Raw genomic sequence first — 27,609 nt, 5'->3', positions numbered from 1 at the left:
TCACAACGTTTCTAGCACACAAGCGTCTCAGAAACCCTGCTGTTGCACTTCTCGCTTTATCTCGCTTTTATTGACTGACTGGACTGTTTCTTTTTCATACGAGTAAAAATGAGTTAGTGTTTGAATTATCCAGAGGCCAACTTCGGCTCATTCTTTATTCTTTGCTTCATAACAAAAAAGACACAATAGGCGCAGCATTTTTTAGTTTAATCAGAAGAAAAAAATGGCAAATAAGATATACGAAAACAACATTCCAAACATCATAAGTCATACAAGAAACTAATTTATGAGAAAAATCTTGCGAGAAAACCGTTAAGCAATGAGCCAATAATTCAGCCCCGCATAGTGCACACAGATCGTGAGTATCGCTATCGGACGGTCACGCAGGTCTTCTAGCTCGCTCTGAAGTAGGTCGAACTTCAGAGCGCCCCCGAGGGAGAGCCTTTAATCACATAGGTATGTCTGATGTACAATCGTCAGACATATGTGATTGTATGTATGCTTCAAAGGACTATCCGACTGAACTGACGTTTCGGCTCCTACGCCGTGTCCCTCTCTCCTTCAGGCAGTCATTTCCACGACTTGAATTCACACTGGCCACTACCAGAGGTTGTCCTTGGGATAAGCACCTCCCCAGAGGACCTTGTACTATTCTCTTTTCCACTCTCATGCAAGAAAAAGATTGCATGGTATGAAAGGTATGACCAATATCAAATACACTGCCTTTATCCACAGGTTGTTTTGATTTATGACCAGTAACATATTACCCAATTGTTACCTTCAAACCCCTTCCCCTTCAAACACCGCAACAATGAAGATTAAACACCAGTCCTTGTCGGTTCGCTTTAATTTTGGTATGGCAGTCACGCAAAGAAGGGGTCTTAGAACTTCAACTTCAACAATATCAGTAGCGGCGGAACACCTTCAATTAAGGGGGGGGGGGGCACTGCCGACTTTTGGTCCCATTCTTTCCATGCAACGCCCATAGGGCTAATGTTAAAATGCTTAAATCAAGGGGCACGGTGCCCCCGTGCCCTCCCCGTTCCGCCGCCTATGAACAATATGCCATCTTTCTTGGTGCTAAACTCAAGCTATTCGGTACTTCATAAAAAAGAGCATGTATTACTTTTACGTACTTACTACTTAACACACCAATATGGAGATCCAAAGGCTAAAAAGCGACTATGAAGCAAGCCCACTTTCCTATATTGCTATTTAAATATAGGCATGCACCTGCATGATGCAGGCCAGTTCATTTTTTGGGATTATTTCTTTAAAAAAAAAACACACATTGGCGCAAAGGCAAACCGGCCCTCCCTGTGTGCCACATTTTATAAATCACAAGTCGTGGGCCGTTTTCTCGGCTGGTATTTTCTTTACGCCGGCGGTTATTTTTCGCGTGGGAGATGAAACTCCTGGCTGATTTTCAGGCCAAAAATAGCTGCAGCCGGCGATTTTCACCCGACTATGAGGTTTGAGCGCAAGTAAGCCAAAACACTGCTGCTGCTCTTGCCCTTGCTGTTAGCCTATAGCTGCTCCTGGCAGAAGACAATTGGTTAGAAAATTACGCGAATTTGGAGCGGCATCCACAAAAGAAGTGCAGCCTATCACCCGGATGGAGATATCGAATTCGAGCTCGACAAGGACAAACACGATTCTGCTAATTCAAATTTATGACTGATTTATGGCGCCTACATTATTTGCCATTACCACTTCCATGCACAGCACAGCGCTGTGTGAAATAAAGATTTTCCTGATTCAGAAACTGGCATGCATATAGTCCAGCTTAGTCGTAAAGTGACATTTTCCTGGACAGAAATTATAGGATATCGAGATAAAAGATCACCACACAGACATAGCCTTGATAGTGCGAACCACTTTTGGTGTTCGTTTGCCTGTCTAGGGCGGAGCGGCGGGGTCTGGCTGCTCGCTGCGGCCTCTGTGGCTGGTATTGGCTGACCCCGGGCACAGCAGGACTCCGGCCACAGCACACAGGCTACCAAACGGCGGTCAACGAGTGCCACGGGACGATACCACATATCAGCCACATTCCGAGTCAGTCGGAGCACCCCACAATTACAAGCTCGACAGTGACAAAAGGACCCACTCTAAGAGCACTACCTATAACGGAATCACGTTTTACCTTAGCTTTCCTAAATAGGCATAATGGGAAAAAAAATATTCAAGTGTGCCTTTGATAAAAGGCGTTAACATAAAAGAGCATGTCGCTGTAACGAAGCCCCACAGGAAGTGGTGTTTGCCGCAAACTTTGTGTAGCCGGATGTAGCGCGCGACGCGGCCGGCGGCGCAGTACAGGTTTGGGGATCGGCTGCCCGGCCGAGGCGCTAATGCCCCGGCCATCCGGCAGTGACCGCGCCGCGCCGCGTCCAGAACACGCCGGCAGCATCACACTGACCCATCAAATCCAGTACTGGAGTGAAGTATTTATATATGTACATGGATACAAGTACATGGATACATATATTACATATAATTTATTTAATAATTTAGCTAATATATTACTCCGAAAAAAAAAATCAATCGAGGTGAAGTCATCAATGAAGAAACATTTAGGCACGATATCCATCATCACAAAATAACAAATGATATAAAGAGCAGACAAAGCGTCGAAGGAGCGCCAGCGCCCAGTCCCTTCGACCAGACAAATATGGGAATCTTGAAAAGCTTATTGCAGACATATCTGCAATTGTTAATATTAAATTAAGCTTGCTCTTTGTGCGCACGCTAGACGTTCCAACTGGTATGGCAAGCGATAATAATGATCAAAGGTGACGCAATACGAAAGCCCGCACAATGGCCGAATGCAGGACCGGCTGACGCCAGTTCACCACACAAAAAAAAAAAAAAACGTTAGGAAAAGATACATGGTTTGTAAGAAACCAGACACCAAAAGCGCACATTAAATTTTGGTATCAGGCACTGCTCTTTCCTGTTCCTGCAAAGTCAAGGAAAAAGATTAAGCTTTTCAGTTTTGCCGGTTCAAAACACGAGACATTCTGCTGAATTAGTGAAGCAAAGCCGACCTTACAGCAATCAAACTAGATATCATCAATGACCTCGCTAGAAAAAAAATCAGGCGAGTTTCACGTCGCTGAGACACCGAGACTGCCTTTGTTGCAGTAAGTCGCAATGAAAAGAAACAAAGCTCAACTTCATCAATTCAAATGAGGTGACAATTTGCCTGGAAAAGGACTGGTAATGATACCCCATGTTCGTTATAATTGTTCGTTTAGTTGCGCTCCGCGAGATCAGAAGGATCATAATGTCCGATCGATCGTTCGTCGGCACTTGCAAGAGAGCCTACAGGAAATGTTCGGAATGAAGTTTAATAGCAAAAATAATTGGATATATTCTTCATAATGCTGGCTGAGCCTCCGCCTGGTCTCGATCGAGCGCTGTTGACGCTGCGTCGTTCGGGGGCAGCGCAGCGTCGTTCGAGCCCTCACGGGAACGGCCGGGAGTGGGACCCGTCCCGTCTCAACCCTCCTGGCACAAGGGGGCAGGGTCCATACAGCACACACGTGCGCCGGCGCGGAGCGGCGTCTGATAGTACTCGCCATACCTCGATACAACGAACAGCTGCATTCAACCTTCAGAGCACAACCCCAGTCGGGCCTTACGACTTACGAGAGATATCAGAATCCTTTGTCTGACAGACTGCCCAAAGCTTTCCATATAACTAAAGATGCATTGATAAGCTGACCACAGGTACAGCCCACCGCTAAAGTAATGTAGGGTTTTACCAATCTCAACGGTTGGCTTTGACTGACGATTGTTTAATGCGGAGTGATTTAAAAGAAGATGTCAATAGCTGAAGTTGCAGCTGCAAGGGTGACGATACCTATAAGCTACATTCAAAGTTTCATTGTAGTCTGGCTAATCGTTCCTAAGCTTCAGAAGCAGAACATACCCATGACTGAAACCCCACATTACTTCTGCTGTGGACTGTACCTGTGTCACCAACAAAGACGTTCAACGGGTCTCATAGTCTCCGACTCGAGTCGGTCTAAAGGGAACTGTTATCATGCAGTCGAGCAGGCTAGACAGAGGTGGCATAGCGGCCGCCATCCATATTGACAGGAAGCCTATAGCGCGAGTCAGTCCGGCGATCTTTGGCATAATTCCCGATGGTGATGTGGCAGAACCAAGTGGGACCCACGGTCGGTAGACTAAATATCTTCCCTCCGTACGCAGCATCAGAGGATAGGTAAACGCAGCAGACATGTGCTTGGATCCGGAAAAATGGATCTGAGATCGGATCCCATGGATCCCGATCCGAGATCCATTCAGATCATAGATCCAACCCCTCAATTTTGTCGAGAGATCTACTGGGATCATAGATCTGACCCTTCAATTTTGTCGCTAGATCCACTCGGATCATAGATCTGGCTCCCCAATTTTGTCGTGAGATCCATTGGGATCATAGCTCATAGGTGCCCAAAATGTTAACAACTTTCTTTCATAAGAAGTTATGAATACCAAAGTATGGTTAGAAACAAACAATCTTATACAAAGACCATATTAGTAAAGGCATCCAGTTACATTATACATAATACAAAATAAAGAAGGCTCATGACGGTCACAACTTGAGAGAATTGAGTGACATGAAGATTGTTCACAGTTCACATACCAACAGAAAAGTTTGCATTAACAATTAACATAGAGGTAAGTCAAAGTAATGACTAATGAACAATACATAACTAGGTACCTACCACATCACAATTCATGTTAGAATCTACATAATGATATTGATAAGACAATCTCATTGATCTTGCATTAGACAACCATGAGGCTTTCCAGTTTCCAGCTACCACAATTGATTGATAAACAATGAAAGATGATACTGACACATGTAGCTTGGTTAGGTAAAGGTATTTCAATCTTGATCTATTGAAAGAAATATTTGATAAAATAAACTGAGATAAACAAAAGTATAAAAATATTCAACAGCCTGCGGAAGCGATGGGAAGCGAAATATCAATTGTAATGGCCTTGGATATTTACTAGTGGTGTCAATCGGTTACCGAAAATTTCGGTTACCGAAAATATATGCTGACCGATTTGGTAATCGGTCGGTCAGGCCCCCCAAAAATCGGACACTTTCGGTCACCCTGCCAGTGAAACCATTTTCTAAAAGAGAGAGTATTCCAGTTTTGTCTAGTTAAAATGAAATTTATTGGGATGTTAACGATAAAGTTGCAAAAATTCCCCCAGATGCCAAATGCCACATTTTGGCATCTTCATTAGCCATCCCACCCAGCAGCAGGGCTGCGGAGTCGGAGTCGGAGTCGGAGTCGGAGTCGGTCGGAGTCGACAGTTGTGACCGGAGTCGGAGTCGGAGTCGATATTGGAAACCCCAGCCGGAGTCGGAGTCGGAGTCACCGAAAATCTGTCGACTCCGCAGCCCTGCCAGGTGTGCGGAGTCGGAGTCCGGAGTTGGAGTCGATCGGAGTCGACATTTCTGCCCGGAGTCGGAGTCGGAGTCGGAGTTGGTTTTTGAAAGCCGGAGTCGGAGTCGGAGTCGGAGTCACCGTAAATCCATCGACTCCGCAGCCCTGCCCAGCAGGCAGCAGCCACCCATTGTCCAACCACAACTACAAGCAGCCAAGCAGGCTGATTTTGACTCAGGTCTCAGTTGACCTCACAAGTACACACAATTTTGAAACTCTATTCCAGTCTAACTGTTAAAATTTCACCTGTAATCAAAGAAGTATTGCCTACAAAAAAATCATCATACAGTCATCAAAAATGCAAGGACAAAAATAACTTGAATTACTGAAATGTGTTTCTGAAGACTGGACAGTTAGTACTTTGCACTTAGCAGTGATCACATTTACATTTCACAGGTGTTCTACTATTCCACATTCTCCTTAAATATTGCAGGTACCAACCAAATGTTTGAAATCTAGATGACCACAACATACATTACAAACATAGGAATCTTGACAAAAACTACATATTCGGCCCATGTCCGATTTCTGGAATCTTCTCCACATTCCAAACACAAGGAAGGATTTCGAAACAGATGCGCCATAACAGAGACTTTAAACCAGCTGATTAACCCCGCGTTCGATGTCTCTCGGACGACGAAGATTCTACGTCGTCCGACCAATCCCGTTCAAGGTTAGCGGGGGCTCGGCTGCGGTTATGGAACGTGATTGGCCGGACGGCGTAGAATCTTCGCCGTCCGAGAGACATCGAACGCGGGGTAAGTTGCTGCAAAAAAAAGTTTTGGATCGTTACATGCTGCCTCGTGAATTATTTTATTGATGTAAATGATCCAACACGATATTGAATTCTAATGAAATCAACATTGTGAGTGTAATTCACTACAGGAAAATTAATTTCCCCTCAATAATTCGACCAAAAGGGCATATAAATAAATATTACGTCATCATCATACATCCTTTCGTTAGGGAAGAGAGGATCTTAAAAGTCAATCCTTGGTTCTTCTATTACTTTTTGCGCCACTGTATTAATCAAGATACCTATAAGAAACAGGTAGATCCGATGTTTGAAAGTAAAGCCCCAGTCACAAATTTGACGCACCTGTGACATTTCCTGACACCCACGTGACTATTGTATTAACTTTTGTGTTTTGCGATGTTTTGACCTTATTTAACCCGCGCGGGGCTGGGGTCTCCAGCCGAACGCGCGGGGCTGGGGGGGGGGGGTAAATTTTACCCCCCCCCCCCTGTTATCTCCCAAACTAATGGTCCGATTTGGAAAATTCAAACGCCAATCGAAAGCTCTCATCACGAACTACTAAAAACATGTACTTAATTTAAAGTTTGAGGTCAAGGTCAAGGTCAGGTCAAGGGTACAAATTGCAAGTTTCTACAGTATCGGCCTTGCACCGTAGTTGCCGAAGAATGGAGTCATGGACTGAGACTGATCGCCCAAAACGTGTTCTTAGGCTACCAAGACAATATTCGTTGCATACAATATCATTCAGAGGTCAAGGTCAAGGTCAGGTCAGGTCAGGTCAGGTCACCAAAAAACAAAATATAGAAAAGGGCATGTGCGACACATGTTTTATGGGTCATTTTACTCATAGAATTCAATAGGCACACTCAATAAGTGATATGGACCACCTCTGGATGAATTTCAGGTCGAGGTCAGGTCAAGGTCAGGTCAAGTGAGGTCAAATTTTGAAGTTGGTTGTTAAGGCCTAAAAAGGTGTCTATCTGATGCAGTTTTTCACGGCGAATCGAATGGTGCTATTTTTGTTTCCGTACGAGGTCTAGAACTTCCAAAAAAGTCATTTTTCAAAAATTTTGTGTGTCGTGACGTCATAAAATTTTGAATAACTCCCACATTTTTGAACCGATTCTTCTAAAATTTGGTATGTAGGTGCACATAGACCACTTCTCTGACATATATTCCGGTTTTTTCGCTAGACTCAAAATTTTGGATTTTATAATGATTTTCCCAAAAAAGTCAGTTTTTTGAAAAAATTTAGGCCAAAATCCAAAATTTTCAAAAAACCGAGATAGCCATTTGATAGACAAAGTAAAATTACGTATAACCTTTTTTGTCACGTCTTGATTCCTTTAAAAATGAAGATGTTAGCGGCGTTTGAACTTTTGCCGTTTTTGAGGCGAAAATGGCGAACATGACGTCACTAAAACGTCAATTTCTCAAAAATTTTCCGACGGATTTCGCTCAAATTTTCAGGGAACGTGTCAAATTGATGTAAGAAAAGGTACTGAAAGTTTGGCGGCGCTGCGCGCCGCCGTTTTTGAGATATCGCAAAAATTCGCGAGGGGGGGTAAAATTTACCCCCCCCCCAGCCCCGCGCGGGTTGAAGTACTGAAAGCTCAAAATGTATGATTTATGTTGTTTAAAGCAGCATATTAATAATTATGTTTGTAAATTATCGCTAAGCTGCTTATAGCAGGTCACGTGATTGCTACCAGATTATGTGCTCAGAAAGCATCTTTTCAACTTCGATTTTGAACAATTTTTACCTCCTTTGAGGCCAAATGATGGACGGTTTGAGGCACACGATGAAATGCTGAATATATTGATGCCAAAATTTGTTCGTTTTTTGCATTTTTAGACTAGTATATCCTGGCTCAAACTTTGACCAGTTTGTGTGTAAACCCTATGGTGAAGGGAAAACTTCACGCCCAGCAGGCGTCCTTACAGTGCTGCAAAATCGTGTTTGGTGGGGGTCGGTATTAATTTTGTTTGCATATTTTTTTCTTGTAAAGATAAGATTAACAAGAGATAAGACAAAGTGCCTGTTTAATGAATTTTCATTTCATTTTTGGGACAAAATTCAAGCTCGGAGCTACCTAATACCTGCCTTTTCAGCTGGATTTTCAGTGTCAAATTCTTTGTAGAGTATCTCAGACCACATCTCAAGACTCAAGGCAAGTTTCCAAGCAGTTTTGATGTGTTTTGTGGTGTTTTGATTCCGCCTTTTCTCCTAGGGAATGTTGTCATGAACATACATATTACCAACCATTTGACTTACTAATTGATCTTGCTTTTGCAACATGAATGAGCATTCTTCCTTACATAGACCACAGTAGATTCTTGACAATTCTAATTAACCAAATCTGTGAAATGCTGAGGTCCATGTGTTGCTACCCTCAGCAATGTATTGTAACTTCTACCACAAAATGTATTTTGCAGTGGCTAAGAATTGACTGAACTTGGACTGAAATGCCATTTCGCATTATTTTCCATCAGAATTTACCAAATATTTTAATTTTGGGGTAGAGTAATAGCAAATAGAATTTCGGTCAAATTTCGGTCAAATTTTGGCTTGGGATGTTATCGGTCGGTATTCGGTCGGAAATTTTTCCCAAATTTTGGTTTCGGTCGGTATCGGTCAGACATTTTTTGGAAAATGACATCACTAATATTTACCGTAAAATGATTATTCAGTATCTAAATTGAACTCGTGACGTCATTTCAAATAACAAATGAGCAAGGCGTTCTACCTTCGAGTATAATGAAAATAAATAAAAAATCAAACTGGGAATTCAAAAGTCTGGAGCTTTTTTTTAAAGAATGTTCATTTTTTCTGCCTCACATAATTTTACGATACGATTGTTTGTGAATATCATCTTTGTAGCGTTGAATTTAATGACGTAAACGTAAGCTGAAACGGTATTATATGGCCCTGAGCGGTGTGCGCCTTGCATCTTTATTTTATTCACTTTTTAAAAGAATAACAATATCTTACGTCATTAGTTTAAAGGGCCTATTACGGGGAATCTTTTGGAATCATTACGGTCTGGGTCAAATTAAGATTTTTCATTGGTCAAACGATAATGACGTAATAAAACCATATTACCAAAACGTGAGCTGTGAATTTCGTTTGTCTTTTTTTGGGAGGCTCTCTCATAACAAAAGCACAGATGTCACCACACGTGGCACGACGCCAAAAGTGGCCAAAAGTATGTAATCTGAAGAAGTTGATGCCATTTTTGAACTTTTAATTTTATTAGGAAAGTATTAGAGGTTGGTTGCTATTCTTACTAAATCGAAATTGTGTTGCACATACTAATAGCTCATATGAACATTCTGGATTGGGATTGGTCTGGCAGAAGTGGACTGCTGGATTATTTTTAACAAAACTGACCTATTTGGCTTCCAGGTTTGATTTCCTAACATCTGTCCATAGGCGGCAGAACAGGGGGGGGGGTGGCACCAGGGTACAGTGCCCCCCATAGATTTTGGCATTTTAGCATTAGCCCTACTGGCGTTGCAGAAAGAATGGGACCAAAATGAAAATCTGCAGTGCCCTGCTGCCACTGCATCTGTCTGTACTGTTTGTTCTTTGAATTAAAGTGGCTGTAGCTTGTTGATAAGATTGTCATCAGTGCTGTCATGAAAAAGTTACAATTGGTCACAAAAGTAGCAATATGCATGTTCTTGGTTTATTTTAAATGTAGTACAAACGTTGTTTATTTAAATTCAAATTTAATGATGATACCTAATGATCACAAGTGGTCTTAACCAATAACCATGTCCACAAGTGATAATTCTCAATTGTATTGCACTGTAAGGTGTACAATTATGTAGGATAAGGGTTTCATTGGCTACATGTTGTCGTGAGATCCATACAGATCATAGGTCCTCCACAAATTTTTGCCCGCTGGATCCACAGAGATCATAGATCCGACCCCTAAATTTTGTCGAGAGATCCATTCAGATCATAGATCCAACCCCTGAATTTTGTCGAGAGATCCACTCGGATCATAGATCCAACCCCTCTATTTTGTCGAGAGATCCACTGAGATCATAGATCCAGCTCTCGGATCCAAGCACATGTCTGAAACGCAGCATCGGTTTCTTCCAGTGGCGGATCCAGGGGGGGGGCTGCGGGGGCTGGCAGCCCCCACCCAAGGAAAACTGGCGCCACTGCGCCGAAGGCGCAGTGGCGCCAATTTTCAATTCGCAACTCATCGGAGTGCCGCATACTAGGACTAGGATGCAAAAATCAGTCGAATAACGTCGTTTCAGTACGCTCCGCACCGATATTTCCAATCGTGTGGTGTCACTGTACATACTGATCCTGGGCGCCTCTTGTCAGGGCCACTGGGCGCCAATATTTCAGCGCCAATATGATGCGACTATGGCGCCCATCCGGGGCGTGGCGCCCAATAATGACCTGCAGCCCCTCCCCAGTGAAAATCCTGGATCCGCCACTGGTTTCTTCATCTTTTTCACCAAACAAGTGCTCGAGCATCTGAAGCATTGGTGAAACGCTTCTCCCTGGCATGGCGAGAGCGGTACCGGCAAGCGACACCAAGGGTCCGACAAGAAATGTCTGGATCCGCCTCACAACAAGGCATCTACAATGCACCCCAGCGTGAGCGTGCCGGTCGGTCATTTACGGCTGGAGCGCGGCTACGCCCCTCTTCACACGGAGCCAACGCTACGAACCAGCGACGGTTCCAATGAGAACCGTCGTCATGTAGACTTCGGTATATGTAGTAGGACAGCCTGATCATAAAATGACTAATTTAACACTCGTCTATTACCCTTCCGAAGCCAGGGGTCCGAGGACGATATTCAGCTTTATGTAGCCTTTCATTGCCAAGGTATTCCCCAGGAAGCTGTCCCAGCACTTGTTACAAATTCAATGGTAAAACGGAGCGCAACATTCATGCCTCATCCACTAAAACATGTCATTGCGAACACTACTAGGGACCGGCAGCGCTCGTGCGTTGCCTTGAACTAGAATTGGAGCTGATGCATTGTTGGGGGGGGGGGGGGGTGAGGGCGGCTGTTTGACTTTAGACTGCACATAAAAAACTATTAGACAGACATGTGCACGGATCCGAGAGCTGGATCTATGATCTCAGTGGATCTCTCGACAAAATAGAGGGGTTGGATCTATGATCCGAGTGGATCTCTCGACAAAATTCAGGGGTTGGATCTATGATCTGAATGGATCTCTCGACAAAATTTAGGGGTCGGATCTATGATCTCTGTGGATCCAGCGGGCAAAAATTTGTGGAGGACCTATGATCTGTATGGATCTCACGACAACATGTAGCCAATGAAACCCTTATCCTACATAATTGTACACCTTACAGTGCAATACAATTGAGAATTATCACTTGTGGACATGGTTATTGGTTAATAAGACCACTTGTGATCATTAGGTATCATCATTAAATTTGAATTTAAATCAACAACATTTGTACTACATTTAAAATAAACCAAGAACATGCACATTGCTACTTTTTGTGACCGATTGTAACTTTTTCATGACAGCACTGATGACAATCCTATCAACAAGCTATAGCCACTTTAATTCAATGAACAAACAGTACAGACAGATGGAGTGGCAGCGGGGCACTGCAGATTTTCATTTTGGTCCCATTCTTTCCATGCAACGCCAGTAGTGCTAATGTTAAAATGCCAAAATCCATGGGGGGGGGGGCACTGTACCCTGGTGCCACCTATGGACCCTGTTCCGCCACCTATGGACAGATGTTAGGAAATCAAACCTGGAAGCCAAATAGGTCAGTTTTGTTAAAAATAATCCAGCAATCCACTTCTGCCAGGTATGTAATCCCTATCCAGAATGTTCGTATGAGCTATTAGTATGTGCAACACAATTTCGATTTAGTAAGAATGGCAACCAACCTCTTATACTTTCCTAATAAAATTACAAGTTCAAAAATGGCATCAACTTCTTCAGATTACCTACTTTTGGCATCGCGCCAAGGCCATCGTGCCACGTGTGGTGCCATGCTGTGCTTTTGTTATGAGAGAGGCTCCCAAAAAAAGACAAACGAAATTCACAGCTCACGTTTTGGTAATATTGTTTTATTACGTCATTATCGTTTGACCAATGAAAAATCTCAATTTGACTAAAAGCGTAATGATTCCGAAAGATTCCCCGTAATAGGCCCTCCAAACTAATGACGTAAGATATTGTGATTCTTTTGAAAAGTGAATAAAATAAAGATGCAAGGCGCACAACGCATGTAATACCGTTTCAGCTTACGTTTACGTCATCAAATTCAACGCTACAAAGATGATATTCACAAACAATCGTATCGTAAAATTATGAGAGGCAGAAAAATGAACGTTCTTTTGAATAAAACTCCAGACTTATGAATTTCCAGTTTGATTTTTTATTTATTTTCATTACACTCGAATGTGGAACGCTTAGGTCATTTATTATTTGAAATGACGTCACGAGTTCGATTTAGGTACTGAATAATCATTTTACGGTAAATATCCAAGGCCATTACAATTGATATTTCGCTTCCCATAGCTTCCGCAGGCTGTTGAATATTTTTATACTTTTGTTTATATCTCAGTTTATTTTATCAAATATTTCTTTCAATAGATTGAAATACCTTTACCTAACCAAGCCACATGTGTCAGTATCATCTTTTATTGTTTATCAATCAATTGTGTTAGCTGGAAACTGGAAAGCCTCATGGGTTGTCTAATGCAAGATTATCTTATCAATATCATTATGTAGATTCTAACATGAATTGTGATGTGGTAGGTAGCTAGTAATGTATTGTTCTTTAGTCATTACTTTGACTTACCTCTATGTTAATTGTTAATGCAAACTTTTCTGTTGGTATGTGAACAATCTTCATGTCACTCAATTCTCTCAAGTTGTGATCATCATGAGCCTCCTTTATTTTGTATTCTGTATAATGTAACTAGATGCCTTTACTAATATGGCCTTTGTATAAGATTGTTTGTTTCTAACCATACTTTGGTATTCATAACATCTTATGAAAGAAAGTTGTTAACATTTTGAGCACCTATGAGCTATGATCCCAATGGATCTCACGACAAAATTGGGGAGCCAGATCTATGATCCGAGTGGATCTAGCGACAAAATTGAAGGGTCAGATCTATGATCCCAGTAGATCTCTCGACAAAATTGAGGGGTTGGATCTATGATCTGAATGGATCTCGGATCGGGATCCATGGGATCGGATCTCAGATCCATTTTTCCGGATCCAAGCACATGTCTGCTATTAGAGCTTTAGTAGCTTGACGTTTCCTGAAAGTAGAAGACCCCCTGACAAAGCAGAGGATCTCTGATCCCCATTCCACCTTCGACGCGTGCCAAGCACATACCGAAGGGTATGGCATAACCAAACGAACAGGGTGCAACGCATTATGCGTATAAAGTGCAATTTTACGATTGAGTGGTCCAGGCCTTTGGCTTCCGAACCTGATTACCAATTCAACTGTTTCAAGGGGTACACATTGGGTTGACGGGCGCGCACTATGCACCCTTACCTGCCATTTATAAATCACCTTTTAACGATTAGCATGCTCCATCTATGCATAAAATTTCCTGTCGCTAACTCTATATTAACCCTCGCCCGTAAACGGCGATCTGCCACCTTCGCCCATGCAGGGGGGGGGGGGTTGGTGCGACCCCCCCCCCCTTGGCGTTTGAAAACGGAGCGTCGTAGAGCTTAGCGGAAAATACCAACGGATTGCTCTCGCCGAGATCTCGCGATTGGTGGTATATTTTTTGGTCCTAGGTCAACATTTGACCTACTTTTGACCGGTCAAAGGTCAAATTTTCGGAAAAATAGACTTTTTCAACTTTCCGCGGCGATTGCGGCAAAACGGTGGGAGATATCGACTTGAAACCTTCACTATCGTGTTTCTTGATCAATTCTCTATCGTTTGATATGTATTTCGTTTCCCTAGCTCTAAAAATGGCGCGTTGGGAGCGCCGGAAGTCGGCAAGGTCACAGTCGGCGGCAGAAATTCGAAAAATCAAAATTTAAATTTTTGAAATCTGATTGTATTTTTGGATTTGGGAGGTCCATTTGTTCCCTATAGAAGCTAATATTGCTGCATATTCCCATTGAGGTGACAAGAATTAGCAAAATAGTGGTTCGGGCGCTTTACAAAAATAGTACCGGACGCTGTTCCTCTTGTGACGTCATAGCTCCGTGACCTGACCTGACCCGGTCAAGTTTCTTATACCATAAGATAGCCAATACTTGCCCCAACATGCATGGGAAGTTTCATCACGATCCATCAACCGATGTCCGTACCACCGGCAGGAAACCTCGGGCGTTGGCACTCAGTTTGTGAAAATCCGGCCGGAGGCTGTTCCCTTTGTGACGTCATAACTCCGTGACCTGACATGACCCGGTCAAATTTTTTTTTATCAAAAGATGCGCAAGGTTTGCCCCATAAGGTACCCAAAATTTGGCGGCGCTGCGCGCCGCCGTTTTTGCACTATTTCCGAAAAGCCTCAGGGGGGGGGGGGGGTTGCACCAACCCCCCCCCCCCCCCTACATGGGCGAGGGTTAACCAAAACGATACGAACGTTTGTAAAAAAAAGAAGTTTTCCGTCCAAAGCTGATAATCTCTCACCCTACCAGCTACGTCATTAGAAAATTCTAGCACCATTACAAAAATGGATCTGACCCGACGGCATTCCGAGGTGCAATTCCGTTTCCCATATCCAGTGCGCCAATTTGCAGCTCCCGGTCCGGATGGTCGGTCTGAGATAACGCCCAGCTGGTTAGAGACACCACCATGCCCACGACAGAGAGACACCTTCGTGACGGGATGTCAGCAACAGCAGCTGAAAAGGGCGCCGCTCGCATACAACAACGGGCCCAGTCTGAGACCACATCTGTCGGAGGAGACGAGCGGGCGCGGTCCGATAACGTGCCACCGATGACCTACGCTCAGCAGTGCAGCAGTACCCCGGGAACACGAACCAGATACTGCAGATACCACAGCAGCCCAATGTCGTGATGATTACATTAATCTGCCAATTAAACAGGCAGATGCATACGAAATGTCCAGTAAAATAAGACACTTCAATCAAGATTAAATGAAAAGTCCTGCTTGAAGCTCTTTGTGGAGAACACCTTTGTTTTCACTTTTTGACGTAAGAAGACGTGTGGTGCCATTTGAAGTTGAGAAAGAGAAGTGGGAAAAGTCAGAAATTGGTAATGTCCCGTGTTGCTGAGAATTGTGACGCTGAAGGATTACGTGACCTTTGCTGGCTAATATCATTTTACAGTCTGCAAAAACATTAAAAAGGTTCAAAAGGCGAAATGACTTGAAGGATGATGCGAGCAAATCAAATATTCTTATCTGGTCCATAGGTAGCATGAATCATAGATAACATGAATCATGTTTCTATGCATGAACCCATGTCTAGTCAAAAGAAGAGAATCCTGAATATCGAAATATTTTGCTAAAATATACAACTCAGGTTTGCTTTTTAATAGAAAAACATAGCTAGCGAATACCCTTTTATAATAGCTATTGAACACAAACCTCACATTGTTTTAAACAAACTGAAACAACACTTAACATAAATACGTGTGTTGGGTGAGATTTCCATTATTTGGATACGTGCGCTATTAATTACACTATGCAACAGTCATTTTGTTCCTGAGTAACGACCAATTTTTTTGGACTCATTGGGTCCCATTATAACCGAAATGGGCATTTGTTTTGATCTGAAAATGCTTTTCCGGTTTTCAGAGACGATTTTCGATTTTTGGCCCCGAAATTCGGTTTTTGGCCCACTGTGTCCGGTGTAATTGAGTAAGGACGCCATTTAATTGCGTCCCAGAAAAGCTATTTCTGGCACCTAAAAGCTGACTCGCCCCAAAATTGGTCCTCAGCACCTATTTGGTGGATACCAGCACCAATCATGGAAAATGACCTTAATTAGCTGTTTCTGGCACCTATTCATCGGTACGCCTTACTCTTTTTTCTGAATCTGGCACCTAAATGCTGAGCGTAGCACCAATCTAGTAGAAAAATGAGCTACTGGCTGGTAGAATCATGTTGTTCTGGTATAATGACCCCTGGAGTCTAGCCTAAAGGTTGCCAGTGCAGCTACACTCTAAGACAGCCCCGTAGTGATCTCAGCATTGTATATGACGTTTAAGTAAGCAAATAATATTGATTTGTTCGAAAAAAACAATGTCATTTAAATGTTTAAAAGTATTTATTTGTAATGCTTAAAAGGAAACATTTTTGTGAGTAATTGTCTCGATTTTCACCATTAAAACGGGTATTGTATTTTTTGACGTCATCAAATAGCTCCAAAAAAGAAATGTAATGTTTTCATTCCGTTCAAGGCCGCTGAAGAAACGCGAGATCTTGCGTGGGACATTGTCCGTTGTTTGCCGCGCAGAGTTGTGCCGTGGTTGTGCCTTTTTTCATCCGTTTCTTACTTATGTGTGCATGAAGCTTTGATTTTGTTTTTGGTTATTGTGTGGCCGGTCAGTCAAACGCCCCTGTAGAAACCGGAGGCTGCGTTTGATCGAGATGGAGTCAGACGATGATTGCAGAAAGCTATTGAAAAGAGGGCCAGTTGCGTGGCATGTCTGTTCAGAGTTGACATTTTGCTTTACTCCAGTTTATGACCTGAGAGCCTGGCTGGAAGTGACGGATCCAAACTTTTCACGTTAAAATGGCTGAGGGTGCAATAATCTCTACATAGCGGGCTGGTATAGGAGCGTCTTGCCATGCTGCACCATAGCTGGCTAGTGATTCTCTTTTGGCTAGAAATGGCATTAATCATTATCTCCACTGGCGAAAATGGCACTTGACATCACCGAATGCAACGTTCATGTTTGTTAGGATACATAAAATCAGGAAGATTACGCGAATTAGGTAGGCAAACGTGGAATAAAATAGGTGCTGGATGTTTTGGTTTTGGTGCTGAATCAGCAAACAGCAAATACGGAGTTCAACTAGACGATCTGGCAACTTTAGGCTGTGTGGAAGCAATTAGGTGCCAGATTCAGATATTAGGGTCGAGTAAGCATTTTGGGGCTGATCAGCAATTAGGTGCCAGAAACAGCTTTTTAGGGACCAGAAACAAATATTCCCCATTGAGTAATCGACTCGCGGTAACTTTCATCGCCCTTCCTATGCCACAAGCTTTCGAATGATATCCGGTTTTGCATATTTGCGTGTAAAAATAACGTCATAAATCTATGTTAAAGTAAGAAAATATTGAAATTTTGTAAAAATTTGACATTTTTTCGATTTCATTTCAAAATAGAGAAAAAACTAAAGGCCCTATCCAAATTCTGAGCCCAGTTCCTTGAAGAGCATTCAATTTCCGTTCGGAAGGTACTATTTTAGTGCATTTTATCGGTTTACTGTGGCGTCCAGATTGAGTCACTTGAAAAACGGGCCCCCAACAGATCAAGATTCTGAGCGACAGGACTGCTCAAAAGTAAGTTCCTGCGTGTGACCCGAGGTCACAAGGGGTCAACAAAATGACCTCAGTTGACCCCTCGTTGATCCTATGGCGTTAACATACGTTATCAGGTTAATGCTATGTGATATGACTAAGGATATGTGTTTAGGTTAACTCAATCTGGACGCCACAGGAATCCGATAAAATGCACTAAAAAGGTACCTTCCGAACGGAAATTGAATGCTCTTCAAGGAACTGGGCTCAGAATTTGGATGGGGCCTTTAGTTTTTCCTCTATTTTGAAATGAAATCGAAAACAATGTCAAATTTTTACAAAATTTCAACATTTTCTTACTTTAACATAGATTTATGACGTTATTTTTGCACGCAAATATGCAAAACCAGATATCATTCGAAAGCTTGTGGCATAGGAAAGGCGATGAAAGTTACCGCGAGTCGATTACTCAATTGCATCGGACACGGTGGGCCAAAAACCGAATTTCGGGGCCAAAAATCGAAAATCGTCTCTGAAAACCGGAAAAGCATTTTCAGATCAAAACTAATGCCCATTTCGGTTATAATAGGACCCAATGAATAAGAAAAATTCGGTCGCTTTCCAGGAACAGAAAATTTTTCATTTTTTGTTGCATAGTGTTATCATAATTGCATCTACCAAACGGTAATTATGCATTCAAAGACAATCCAAAACGCACCCTAGTCTCGCCACACCGCGAACTGCCCGGCATATTAAAGATCATCGTATCTCGTTTCCAGTTATGTTCCGGCGAGCGGGCTCCAGGGCCGACCAGAGCGCGTTCCGAGCCACATCGCCGCCGCGCGAACACGTTCAGAGAAACACTTTGACGCCAATGTCCAGGGTGTGCGGCTCCGAGCACAACTTTATCCTACATACACTCACCACCAGGAAACGAGTCCGGTCGACCCACGACGATCGAGACAAGTACGTTGTGACAGACAGTATAGCAATGTACTAGAGGTGTACTTTTGTGAAATATCTCAAGTGACTGTCACTTTGTATGGCATTATTATGTAAATTATTCAATCAATAGCGCAAGGATTTAGAGAGTTCAACTTCTCGAGAGCAAATATAAGCAAATAGCGATATAGTTAGTCTGCATATGTGCAATCCCGGCATGGACACGCCGAGCGCCACTGACGGACTGGGCAGCGCACTCCCCTCCCTTCCCCCGCCCACGGTGCTAGCCGCAGTGGCACGCCCCCACAACACAGTCGGCTCCCGCCCAGTGGGCCGCATCATCGGCGCGCCGCCGTGGGAACCGGCCAGGGCGCGCAAAAACCGTCCCCAATCGCGGCGAGCGGCGCGCCGGCTGCACGGCCGGTGTCATTACCCGGCGCTGACCGTACGCTGGGGGCGGCTGCAGACGACAGTCGGCGAGATGGCCCGGCCCGGGGACTGACCTTGTGCGCCTGCAGGGCATGACCCTCGCAGGCCAGCGTGACGTCCGTGAAGATCTCGTTGCGCAGCAGGCGGGCGAACACGCGCTGCAGGTTGGTCTGGTGGTTGTTCCATTTCAGACAGTACTGCTGCTGGCTGTTCATGGCGGCACCGCCCTGCCGAGACACGGAGACCACCGGCCGCGTCAGTCCGCGCCCACAGACGCTCGCACGGCTGCCTTATTGCACACGGAGCAGGACGGCTATCTGTTCAGCATCGGAGCCGGCAGAGCGGCTAGGCGCCGCACCGTAACTCACAGCGGTGCCAGTGCCGGCGGCGGCAGGCGCTCCGCTCACTGCACGCCGTTTCACACGTGTCTGCCGCCGCCACTGCCGCCGCGCCGGCCACCTTCCGGCCGGTGAGCAGCCGGCCTCCCACCGCCACCGCCCGCCGCGCCGGCCCGGCTCCGCCGCGGCGGAATTCTTGGCGCGCCGCCAGCATCGAAATTTTATATCAAACTTTCGAATTGAGTGGGGAGCGGCCCCATTACCCGGGAGAGCCAATAACAGTTCGGCTAGGCGGCGATATCGATTGGTGACGACGTGACGTCAGAATAATGAGAAACTTTTGGCGAGCGGGTCGGCGCGGCGGCAGCAATGCGCGCCGGCCCGGCAGCCCGGCCGACGACACGGCAGTCGGGGCGCAAACGCCGCCGTGCCGCGCCGGCCGGGCGCCTCTTTGTTTGGGAACGAGGCCGAGGAAACCTTCGGGCGGAAATAATATCGCCAACAAACGAGTAGGTACCGTGAAGTCAGGTACTCAACTCAGAAAGAGAACAATTTTGGCTTCCAATAAACAAAAGGAACTACACTAAAGCAATGAATAATGCAACCACCTAAATGCTGCAAAACGTGCACATTGCACAAATCATTGATTATCGAAAGCCCTGGTCGTTTGAGGTGCCAGCTAAGCAGAAAATATTCCGTGTCCCAAAAATTATCGTTATCGGCCGAGTGGTCGGTGCCAATTTTGCGGAAGCCGAGAAATAAAATCATTAGGACGCAAGAAGAAAGAAAATGCCAGAAATACAAATTGCAAAATCATCTCTGAGACTGAAATTTTAAATTTATAACAATTATTTACTTCTAAGTTCTAAAAAATACATGCCGAAGTGTGCTATAAAAATGATATTTTTCAGGACAGTATCAGACGAGTAATAAAAGGGGTATTTAAATATTTTTTCCTCAAAACAAAGTATTTTTTCAAAACCGAGAGAGGAGAGCAAGACAGACAGGATTTGTAGTTTTAGGCAAGTCCATAACACATCTTTTCTGCACATGCCAAATTTTCATTAGCAGGCCATTAAAGGTCAAGTCCCGCCAGGTGATCAACAACAAAGTCTAAACACCCGCCGTAGCTAAACCACAAGAACGATCGCTAGCGAACCTTCCGTGACTGATAACGGTGACACGATATGGATCAAATAGACATCGCGGATTTCTTTCATAATGGCAACTAGGGCCAGGTCCATTTAGTGACCTTTCTATGTCAAATCCTTGTGTCAAGATAGAAAAGGGATCTGCGCCTCTAACTGACGTAGTTCACACGAGACCAACTTAATCATCACTTATCGAAAAGCATGGAATACTGAACACAAAAATTTCGTCTATGACAAATTAAAGTCATCCACAGTTTTCGATAATATCTTTTGATACACAAACCAGGGCGAAAATGCTACATGATCTTTTTACGGCCAGAAAAGTAAGAAACTAAGCATCAAGTTAAATTTGCAAGTTGACCTTTTAACATCAAAATATACCTGTTCATAAATACCTACATTTGCAAAAGAGCTCTAAAAAGGCACGACTGTTTTTACGATACCTACTCTAAGTCTGTCATTTAACGACCTATGACCCAATTCGTCCCAGAGAATAAGACAAAATATCCTTCTTGATGACCTATTGTGACCTAACTAGCCCTTCCCCGTATTGGTGTTTTGCCAACCGATAGCGTATAAGGAGTGTGTGTGTGGGGGGGCGGGGGGGTCCGTCCCAAGATCCTTACGTCCGTCTGACCCCTAGCCGTTCCTCCCCTGATCGAGCTGGGGCCTAGCGAAAAAACGAGCGTGTTATTCGTGACGAGAGGAAGCCGATGATAACCAATTTCAAACCACACTTGCCTGAGCCTCCAGTCGAACGCCACAGACATGGGGAGGGGGTTAACAGTTAACACTCCCCCCCCCCCCCCCCCGAGATTCTTCGAAACTAAGCATCGTAGCGAGATGGCATTGGAAAGGTCTCACCAAGACACATGAGAAGCTATCTTGAAAATGGGGATTTGATGTCACGTGATGTGTCTATAGTGTCTATTTGCAAATCCATCACACATTATGCCTTGTAGGTACAGAGTTAAAAAGTCATCCTGCTTCCGGCTAAAACATAAATCGGCAAAAAAAAAAACGAGAAAAAAACGAGAAACTGACACGTCACAACTTTAACATACGATGCAAAATTGATGCAGGAGAAGCTATGGTGAACTTCAGGGCCATTGTGTGATTAGTGCTTGGCGCATTGTATTTGTAACCTATCCCGGGAAGTCGGTAGGGGGCGTGAACCCTCACCCGTATTGGTGTTTTGCCAGCGACTAACGTATAGACGGGAGGGCGGTCTGTTGGACCCCTTGCCATTTGGCCCCTGATCGAGCTAGAGCTTCACGAAAAAAACGAGCGTGTTGCCCGTGACGAGAGGAGGCCGATAATATCTCATTTAAAGGTCTTAGGTCATTGATTGACCTTCCAGGTCGGGTCAAAGACCTTAAAGTCAGGAAAATTAGGACCTGCTAGAACTTTGTAGTAAGGTTGTCACAAGGTTCTTTTCAGGGTGCTGATAACAAATTTCGTGTCAGATTTGATCACAGATGATGTCTTCATGCATTTAGGCCCAGACGGGTCATGTCAGGTCAGGCCAACCAGCAGGCGTCCAGCCGTTTATCCATAATAGGTGTCTACCACCAATGAAAGCTTCGTAACATACTACGAAGGCACCAAAACTACTTCTGGTTGGCGAATTTGAAATCAGCAGAAACGTGTAAAACTCAAAAAAGTGAACCAAGGCCATCAAGGGAACTGACCTTGACATGACCTTCAAGTGACCTTAACACCATTTCAGATGTTTGAAGGTTTACAACCACAAGACTGGAAACGTGCACATAATGTGAGCTGGCATATGCCAAATTGCAATTCTGGCCAAACATGGTCTCAAGAATCAGGTCTTAGGTCAAAGGTTATTTGGGTCAGGATCATGAAATTTTCAGGATATGTTTAAAATTGATCAAATCGAGGGTACTGAAAGTTTCATCAGGATCAACTGCTTTTGGCGCAAGTTATTTGCGAAAAACCAAGAGGATCCATTCGACCCCCTGATAAGTGTGAGGGTTAAATGCCCTCCCCTCAGTTACAACAGTTAACCCTCAACAGTGGGTTACAGTCCTGGGTCATTGGCTAACCTTACAGGTCAGGCAATGACACAAAAGTTGGGAGAATCAAAGCCTGCTAGACAATTTTAATGTGAGGTTGACTTGTTACCTACCAATTATTTTGGAGTCCTGATTTCAAATTTTATATTAGTTCTGCTCAAAGATGATATATTCATGCATTTGGGGTAGGTCAGGTCAGGTCAGGTCAGATCAGATCAGGCCAGGTCAGGTCAGGTCATGCAGCAGACATCCCACCAGCTATCAAAAGTAGATGTAAACCACCTTTGACAGATTTGTAACAGGATGCATAGGCACTAAAAACTACTTCTCAAATGATCAAATGAGTGCTCAATAGTCAATACGAAACCAGCTAAAAAAAATCTACCCCACACCTTTGTACAATTAAATTATATGACACCAGACCTTAAAGTAAACTTAACACCCTTGATAATGTATAGCACAAACATCAGTTTGCATGTTGGTATGCTTCTAATCACAAAGTCTTAATTAACCACAGATAATGCGCTCAGATATATGCTGAATCATGATCGGCCTGCTATGGTCTCAAGAAACAGGTCACAGATCAAAGGTAATTTGAGTCAGTCATTAAATTTCAAGGGCAAGTGTAAAAATGTACCTAGCTAGGGAAAATTATGATAGTTTTGTCCCTAACTTCTTCTTTTTGTACTGATAATTTCCAAGGAAAAAGGGTGTTAGCGTGAGAGTTGGCCCATCACCAAACATAATTTTGACCATAAGCTGTAAACTGGATTCACCTTCTCTATGACAGATTTAAATATAAAAAATGAATAGCAAAACACCAAACTTTGACAAACTTACCCCCAAAAAATAGTTTTCAATGCATTAGCTAATAGGGGAGCTACACAGCAATGTAATGTAATGAGCCAGTTACATAAAGGTATATGGGGAGTCAAAAATTCAAACTACACCTAAAAATGAAGCAAAATTTGGATAGATAATTGTAGAAGGGTAGGCTTCTAGATGTCCATAAGTAGGGTTTAGGTAAGTAGGTTGGGATTTAGTTAAGTTATATCAAGTTAGGTTTTGAAAATGAGAAGGTCTAATTTAATAGCCCTGTTAGTGTACCTATCAATGTAACTTGTTGTTTTTGTTCCTGTATTCTGCCACCCTTCATAGGTAGGTGGGCAAATGTCCTGCACAAACCTAGAAATAGTGTCCTCATATTACGGCATTTAGGAATTGATCATATTACCGTAAAACGGGGTGTTAAGGGACACTTTTGAGGTGTTTTGTTATATAACTCAAGAAGGGTTGGAGATAGAAGCATCAAATTGTCAGCATTTTATGTGGAATTTGGTGCTTTACATGCCTGCTACATTAAAGTTTTAAAAATATATACATGCATATTATTTTTATTATTTTTCATCACTGTCCCTTAGCACCCCAATGTGGGGTGTTAAGGGACACCTATATTATTCCAAGAAATGGTCATCAAATGCCCACAATTGGGGTGTGGAAGGGCACACAATTTATTTATTGAAATGTTTTGCATATTCTGTCACAAAACAAGTCAGGTTCATTCACCACTAATGACCTTTTTAGCCAGTTACGTGTAATGCAGTTTACGCTTGTGGAAAATGTGCTAATTATAAGGTAAACATAACCAAAAAGTAATCTTCTGTCATCAATAAAAACCCATGTTGAAGCTAGTCACTTGTCATTATGTTGCCCTCTTTGTTTTAGCCTTTTTATGATGACATCACATTTACCTACATCAGTCTCCATTGACCCATCATTGTAAAAGAGAGTGCTGAGATGTTTTGTTACATAACTAAAGATGTGTTAGAGATGTGTTTTCCATGCCTACTTAATTAAATTATATTTAGATATTATTTTTTATTTTTTCTTCCCTGTCCCTTAGCACCCCACATCCACCTCAAAATATGTGTGTATCCGGAAAAGAGGAAGAGGATGATGAATGAATGGGTGGATTTGCCCAAGTTTTTCAGGAAACATGTGCAATACATGTGACAATACACCTATGCATTCATTTTCCCTGTACACCCACTGGTTTATGTGGTACACACAGAGTTTTGGAGATGTTTCAATTTTGTGAAAATGTAGCGTGATTTTCAAATCCATTTTTGAACCAAATCACTTGCATGAAAAACCATACCATTTTCTCCTATGGTTAAGAGCAAAACAGTGTCAACTACCACACTGAAGTTTTTATTGAGCCTTCTCAAATTAGGAAGTTAATATGACTCAAAGTTTTTCCCATGCAACTGTCCCTTAACACCCCACTGTCCCTTAACACCCCATTTTACGGTAATATTGTACATTTTACTTGTCATATTATTAAACGTGATCATCCGTTTAAGCATTTTCACATAAGTGGACATGCTATTTGGAACACAGAAGTACATTAACAAAATTTCCAATTGAAAGGTATACCTAGCTCCGTACTTTCACCATTACAGCATACAACTAGCAGCAACACGCAAGTGAAACAACCAAAATGCTAACACCAACCAAATTATGTCTAAAATGAAGTTCACATAAAATGAAGACAGTTGTTGCTAGGAGAAAAATCATGCACAAACTAATTACCATCACATCAACTACAGTGATCTTGAGTTTAAATACAGCATATTGCATGGAAGAAAGTTACAGCTTTCCATTCCGCGTCACGAATGCCGCAACTTCGAAATTCCGAACTTTCTGTCCAAATTTTGGTTTGACGATATCCTGACGCCGGTAAGCAAAGAAAGCACACGCAGTGACGAACAAAATATAAAATGTCTCACCTTTTGGACGCTGCACTTCGAATATCCGACACAAAGCGCCTCACCCCTTTCCCATCCAACTCCGCATCAAAAATGGCGTTTCGAAAATTTTCTGCGTGATGGCGCTAGTGAGGGTTTTTTGCAAAATCTTTCGAAGGAGCGATACTAGGCGTAGACAGAAATGGAATTTTACTTCTAAAGACAACGAAAGTTGACTTGTAAATAGATATATTTGTGGTTGGATTTACTGTTCGTAGTTTGGCATCATCATAAAGTAACAATCATACATCATATTTTATTATAATTTTGCGTAGAAGAGGAGAGTAGGCCCCCCTTGGGTCTCCCAAATAAATCCGCCATTGACAAAACATTGACCGAAAGGAGAACTCGTTTAGTTCGGTTTTCTTCCTTACGTTTCCTTAAAAACAAGGTATTTGCAGTAAATTCATCGTAAAATAAACATTCCACAATATTTTTTTATTTTCTTGTTCGTCTTTTCTTTTCTTACTTTTATACAATAAAGAAGAACATATTCAATCCGTAATTTTCTGCTGCATACCCTGGCGTATTTACAAATTGCAACCGAGCTCCGCCGTGGGGTAAGGTGGGCAGGGGTTTTCGCACTACGGCTGCGGTTGAACTACCGTCTGTGGTAGAAACTTCAGGACGATGGCGCGTTTCATACGAAATGTGGCGCAATGTTTTTACGCGCCCTAACCCATAACAACGCTGTGAATTCTTGAAGTGGGAGTGTTTCAATAACAATTTGTGGATTATTTGAGTTTCTTTATATAAACATAGAATAATATTATGAAACATTGTGTGGAAACTGCAAATACTGATATGATCAATTACTTAGTTTGGGAATTGATACACATTTTGTAGAGATTTGTCTGGCAAATGGTGTAACAAACCTCAAGCCTATCATGATCTGAAGCTGTTGTAACAAATCAAAATTGCTTTGATGTTACATAGTACCTTGTTGGAAAGACTGGAGCATCGTTCAAGATGATGTGTAAAAATTCAAGATTTGTGGGAAAGCTTGTGACTGAAGAACGAAAACAGTTCTATATGATGGCTCAATCAAACATGGAAATGGATGACAAAAGTAGAGTTTCAACATTCCAGCATGTGAGAATAACTTCAGAAATTCATAATTCTTGTAGTATTGCATTCTTCTTATGTACAGTTATAGGTTTTGTTAGGGTATTTGAAATTCATTGTGTCAGTTGAGAAATAGATGGATTGCGGACAAATTTTAGAATCATTGCATGGTAGCTAGGTATAAGGTACTTGTTCGGTAAAAGGGTATGTGATGAATGCCATGGGAAGGTTTTTTATGATTTAATATATGGTCGTTGTTGTACCTACAAAAATGCAAGCTTACTAGCAACTAGTTTCTGAATCAAATCGAAAGTGTTTGCCATGAATGTAAATATGTACCTGCAAAGTATGTCAATAAATTTGTGTGATGTTGACCAGAGAGCTTTATCATCTGGGCATTTATGTCGCTTCTTAGTTCTTAGTTCTTACATTAGGTGTTAAGCATAGTAATTACGGATGAACTTTGTGCCAATATCTTCAATGCACAATGTATGTAGCATGTCTACAACCCTCACTGATCCTGCTATAGCTATAGGCATTTGGCACCAGCAAGACCAAGGGCATGAACTTCACAATTGCTCAACCTTTTGTCATGCACCACCAGTCACTTTTTTACTTAAGGTGCACATAGCAGTGCACACAACAATGTACAGAGGGCCTACACAAAAACAACATGATTAGACATTAGTGTGCACTATGCACAGGATTGTACCCTGATTATTTGAATATTTTGACCACTCAACAGTCAACAGTCAGGAGATAATTATTCAATATTACATTTATTATACATCACTTGTCAAACAAGAGCATGATGACACACATTTTGACAAGCAATCATGGTAGTATTCCAATAAGTTGGACAGTCATCTCCCTGGGTGTCATTTTTCCAGGAAGGTACCTCTGCAGGTGTTGTGGTAGGCTAGGTTGAATTGGGTCAAGTTAGGCGAAGTAAGGTCAGGTGGTTAGGACCCGGTCAGACCGTAAGGGCTGGTCAGGTTGATTTTAATCTTTCATTCTAATTTGACATAGATAGGTATCTATTACCTATGTTTTTGCTCCAGCCTGAATTTCATTAGGTAATGAGTTAATTTTGCTTTGTTTTTATCTGTCTTGTTTTGTGTTTTTGTCCCTTATAATTTGCCCCATAGGCAAGGGTGGAGCTTTTCC

General features: G+C 42.8%; 1 protein-coding gene across 3 annotated transcripts in view; it reads right to left on the bottom strand.

The window, feature by feature from the left end:
- The window catches only part of LOC122382678, a 42,368-nt gene extending 16,689 nt beyond the window's left edge, over positions 1-25,679 (bottom strand). For 2 of the 3 annotated variants that reach the window (XM_043368336.1, XM_043368338.1), the window contains exons 1-2: positions 25,163-25,274; positions 19,120-19,272 (exon numbers count right to left, since the gene is read on the bottom strand). In XM_043368336.1, coding sequence (XP_043224271.1) covers positions 19,120-19,272; positions 25,163-25,210 — 201 coding nt within the window. In that variant the 5' untranslated portion in view covers positions 25,211-25,274. Of the gene's footprint in view, positions 1-19,119; positions 19,273-25,162; positions 25,275-25,359 lie in introns of those variants that run through there. The other variant, XM_043368337.1, reaches the window with a different exon arrangement.
- Between the last annotated feature and the right edge of the window lie 1,930 nt (positions 25,680-27,609).

Source organism: Amphibalanus amphitrite, unplaced genomic scaffold (genome assembly GCF_019059575.1).
Source record: "Amphibalanus amphitrite isolate SeventyFive unplaced genomic scaffold, NRLGWU_Aamphi_draft 000144F_arrow, whole genome shotgun sequence".
NCBI lineage: Eukaryota > Metazoa > Arthropoda > Thecostraca > Balanomorpha > Balanidae > Amphibalanus > Amphibalanus amphitrite.
Note: the sequence above shows the minus strand (reverse complement) of the source record. Positions and strands in the feature narration are given on the sequence as shown.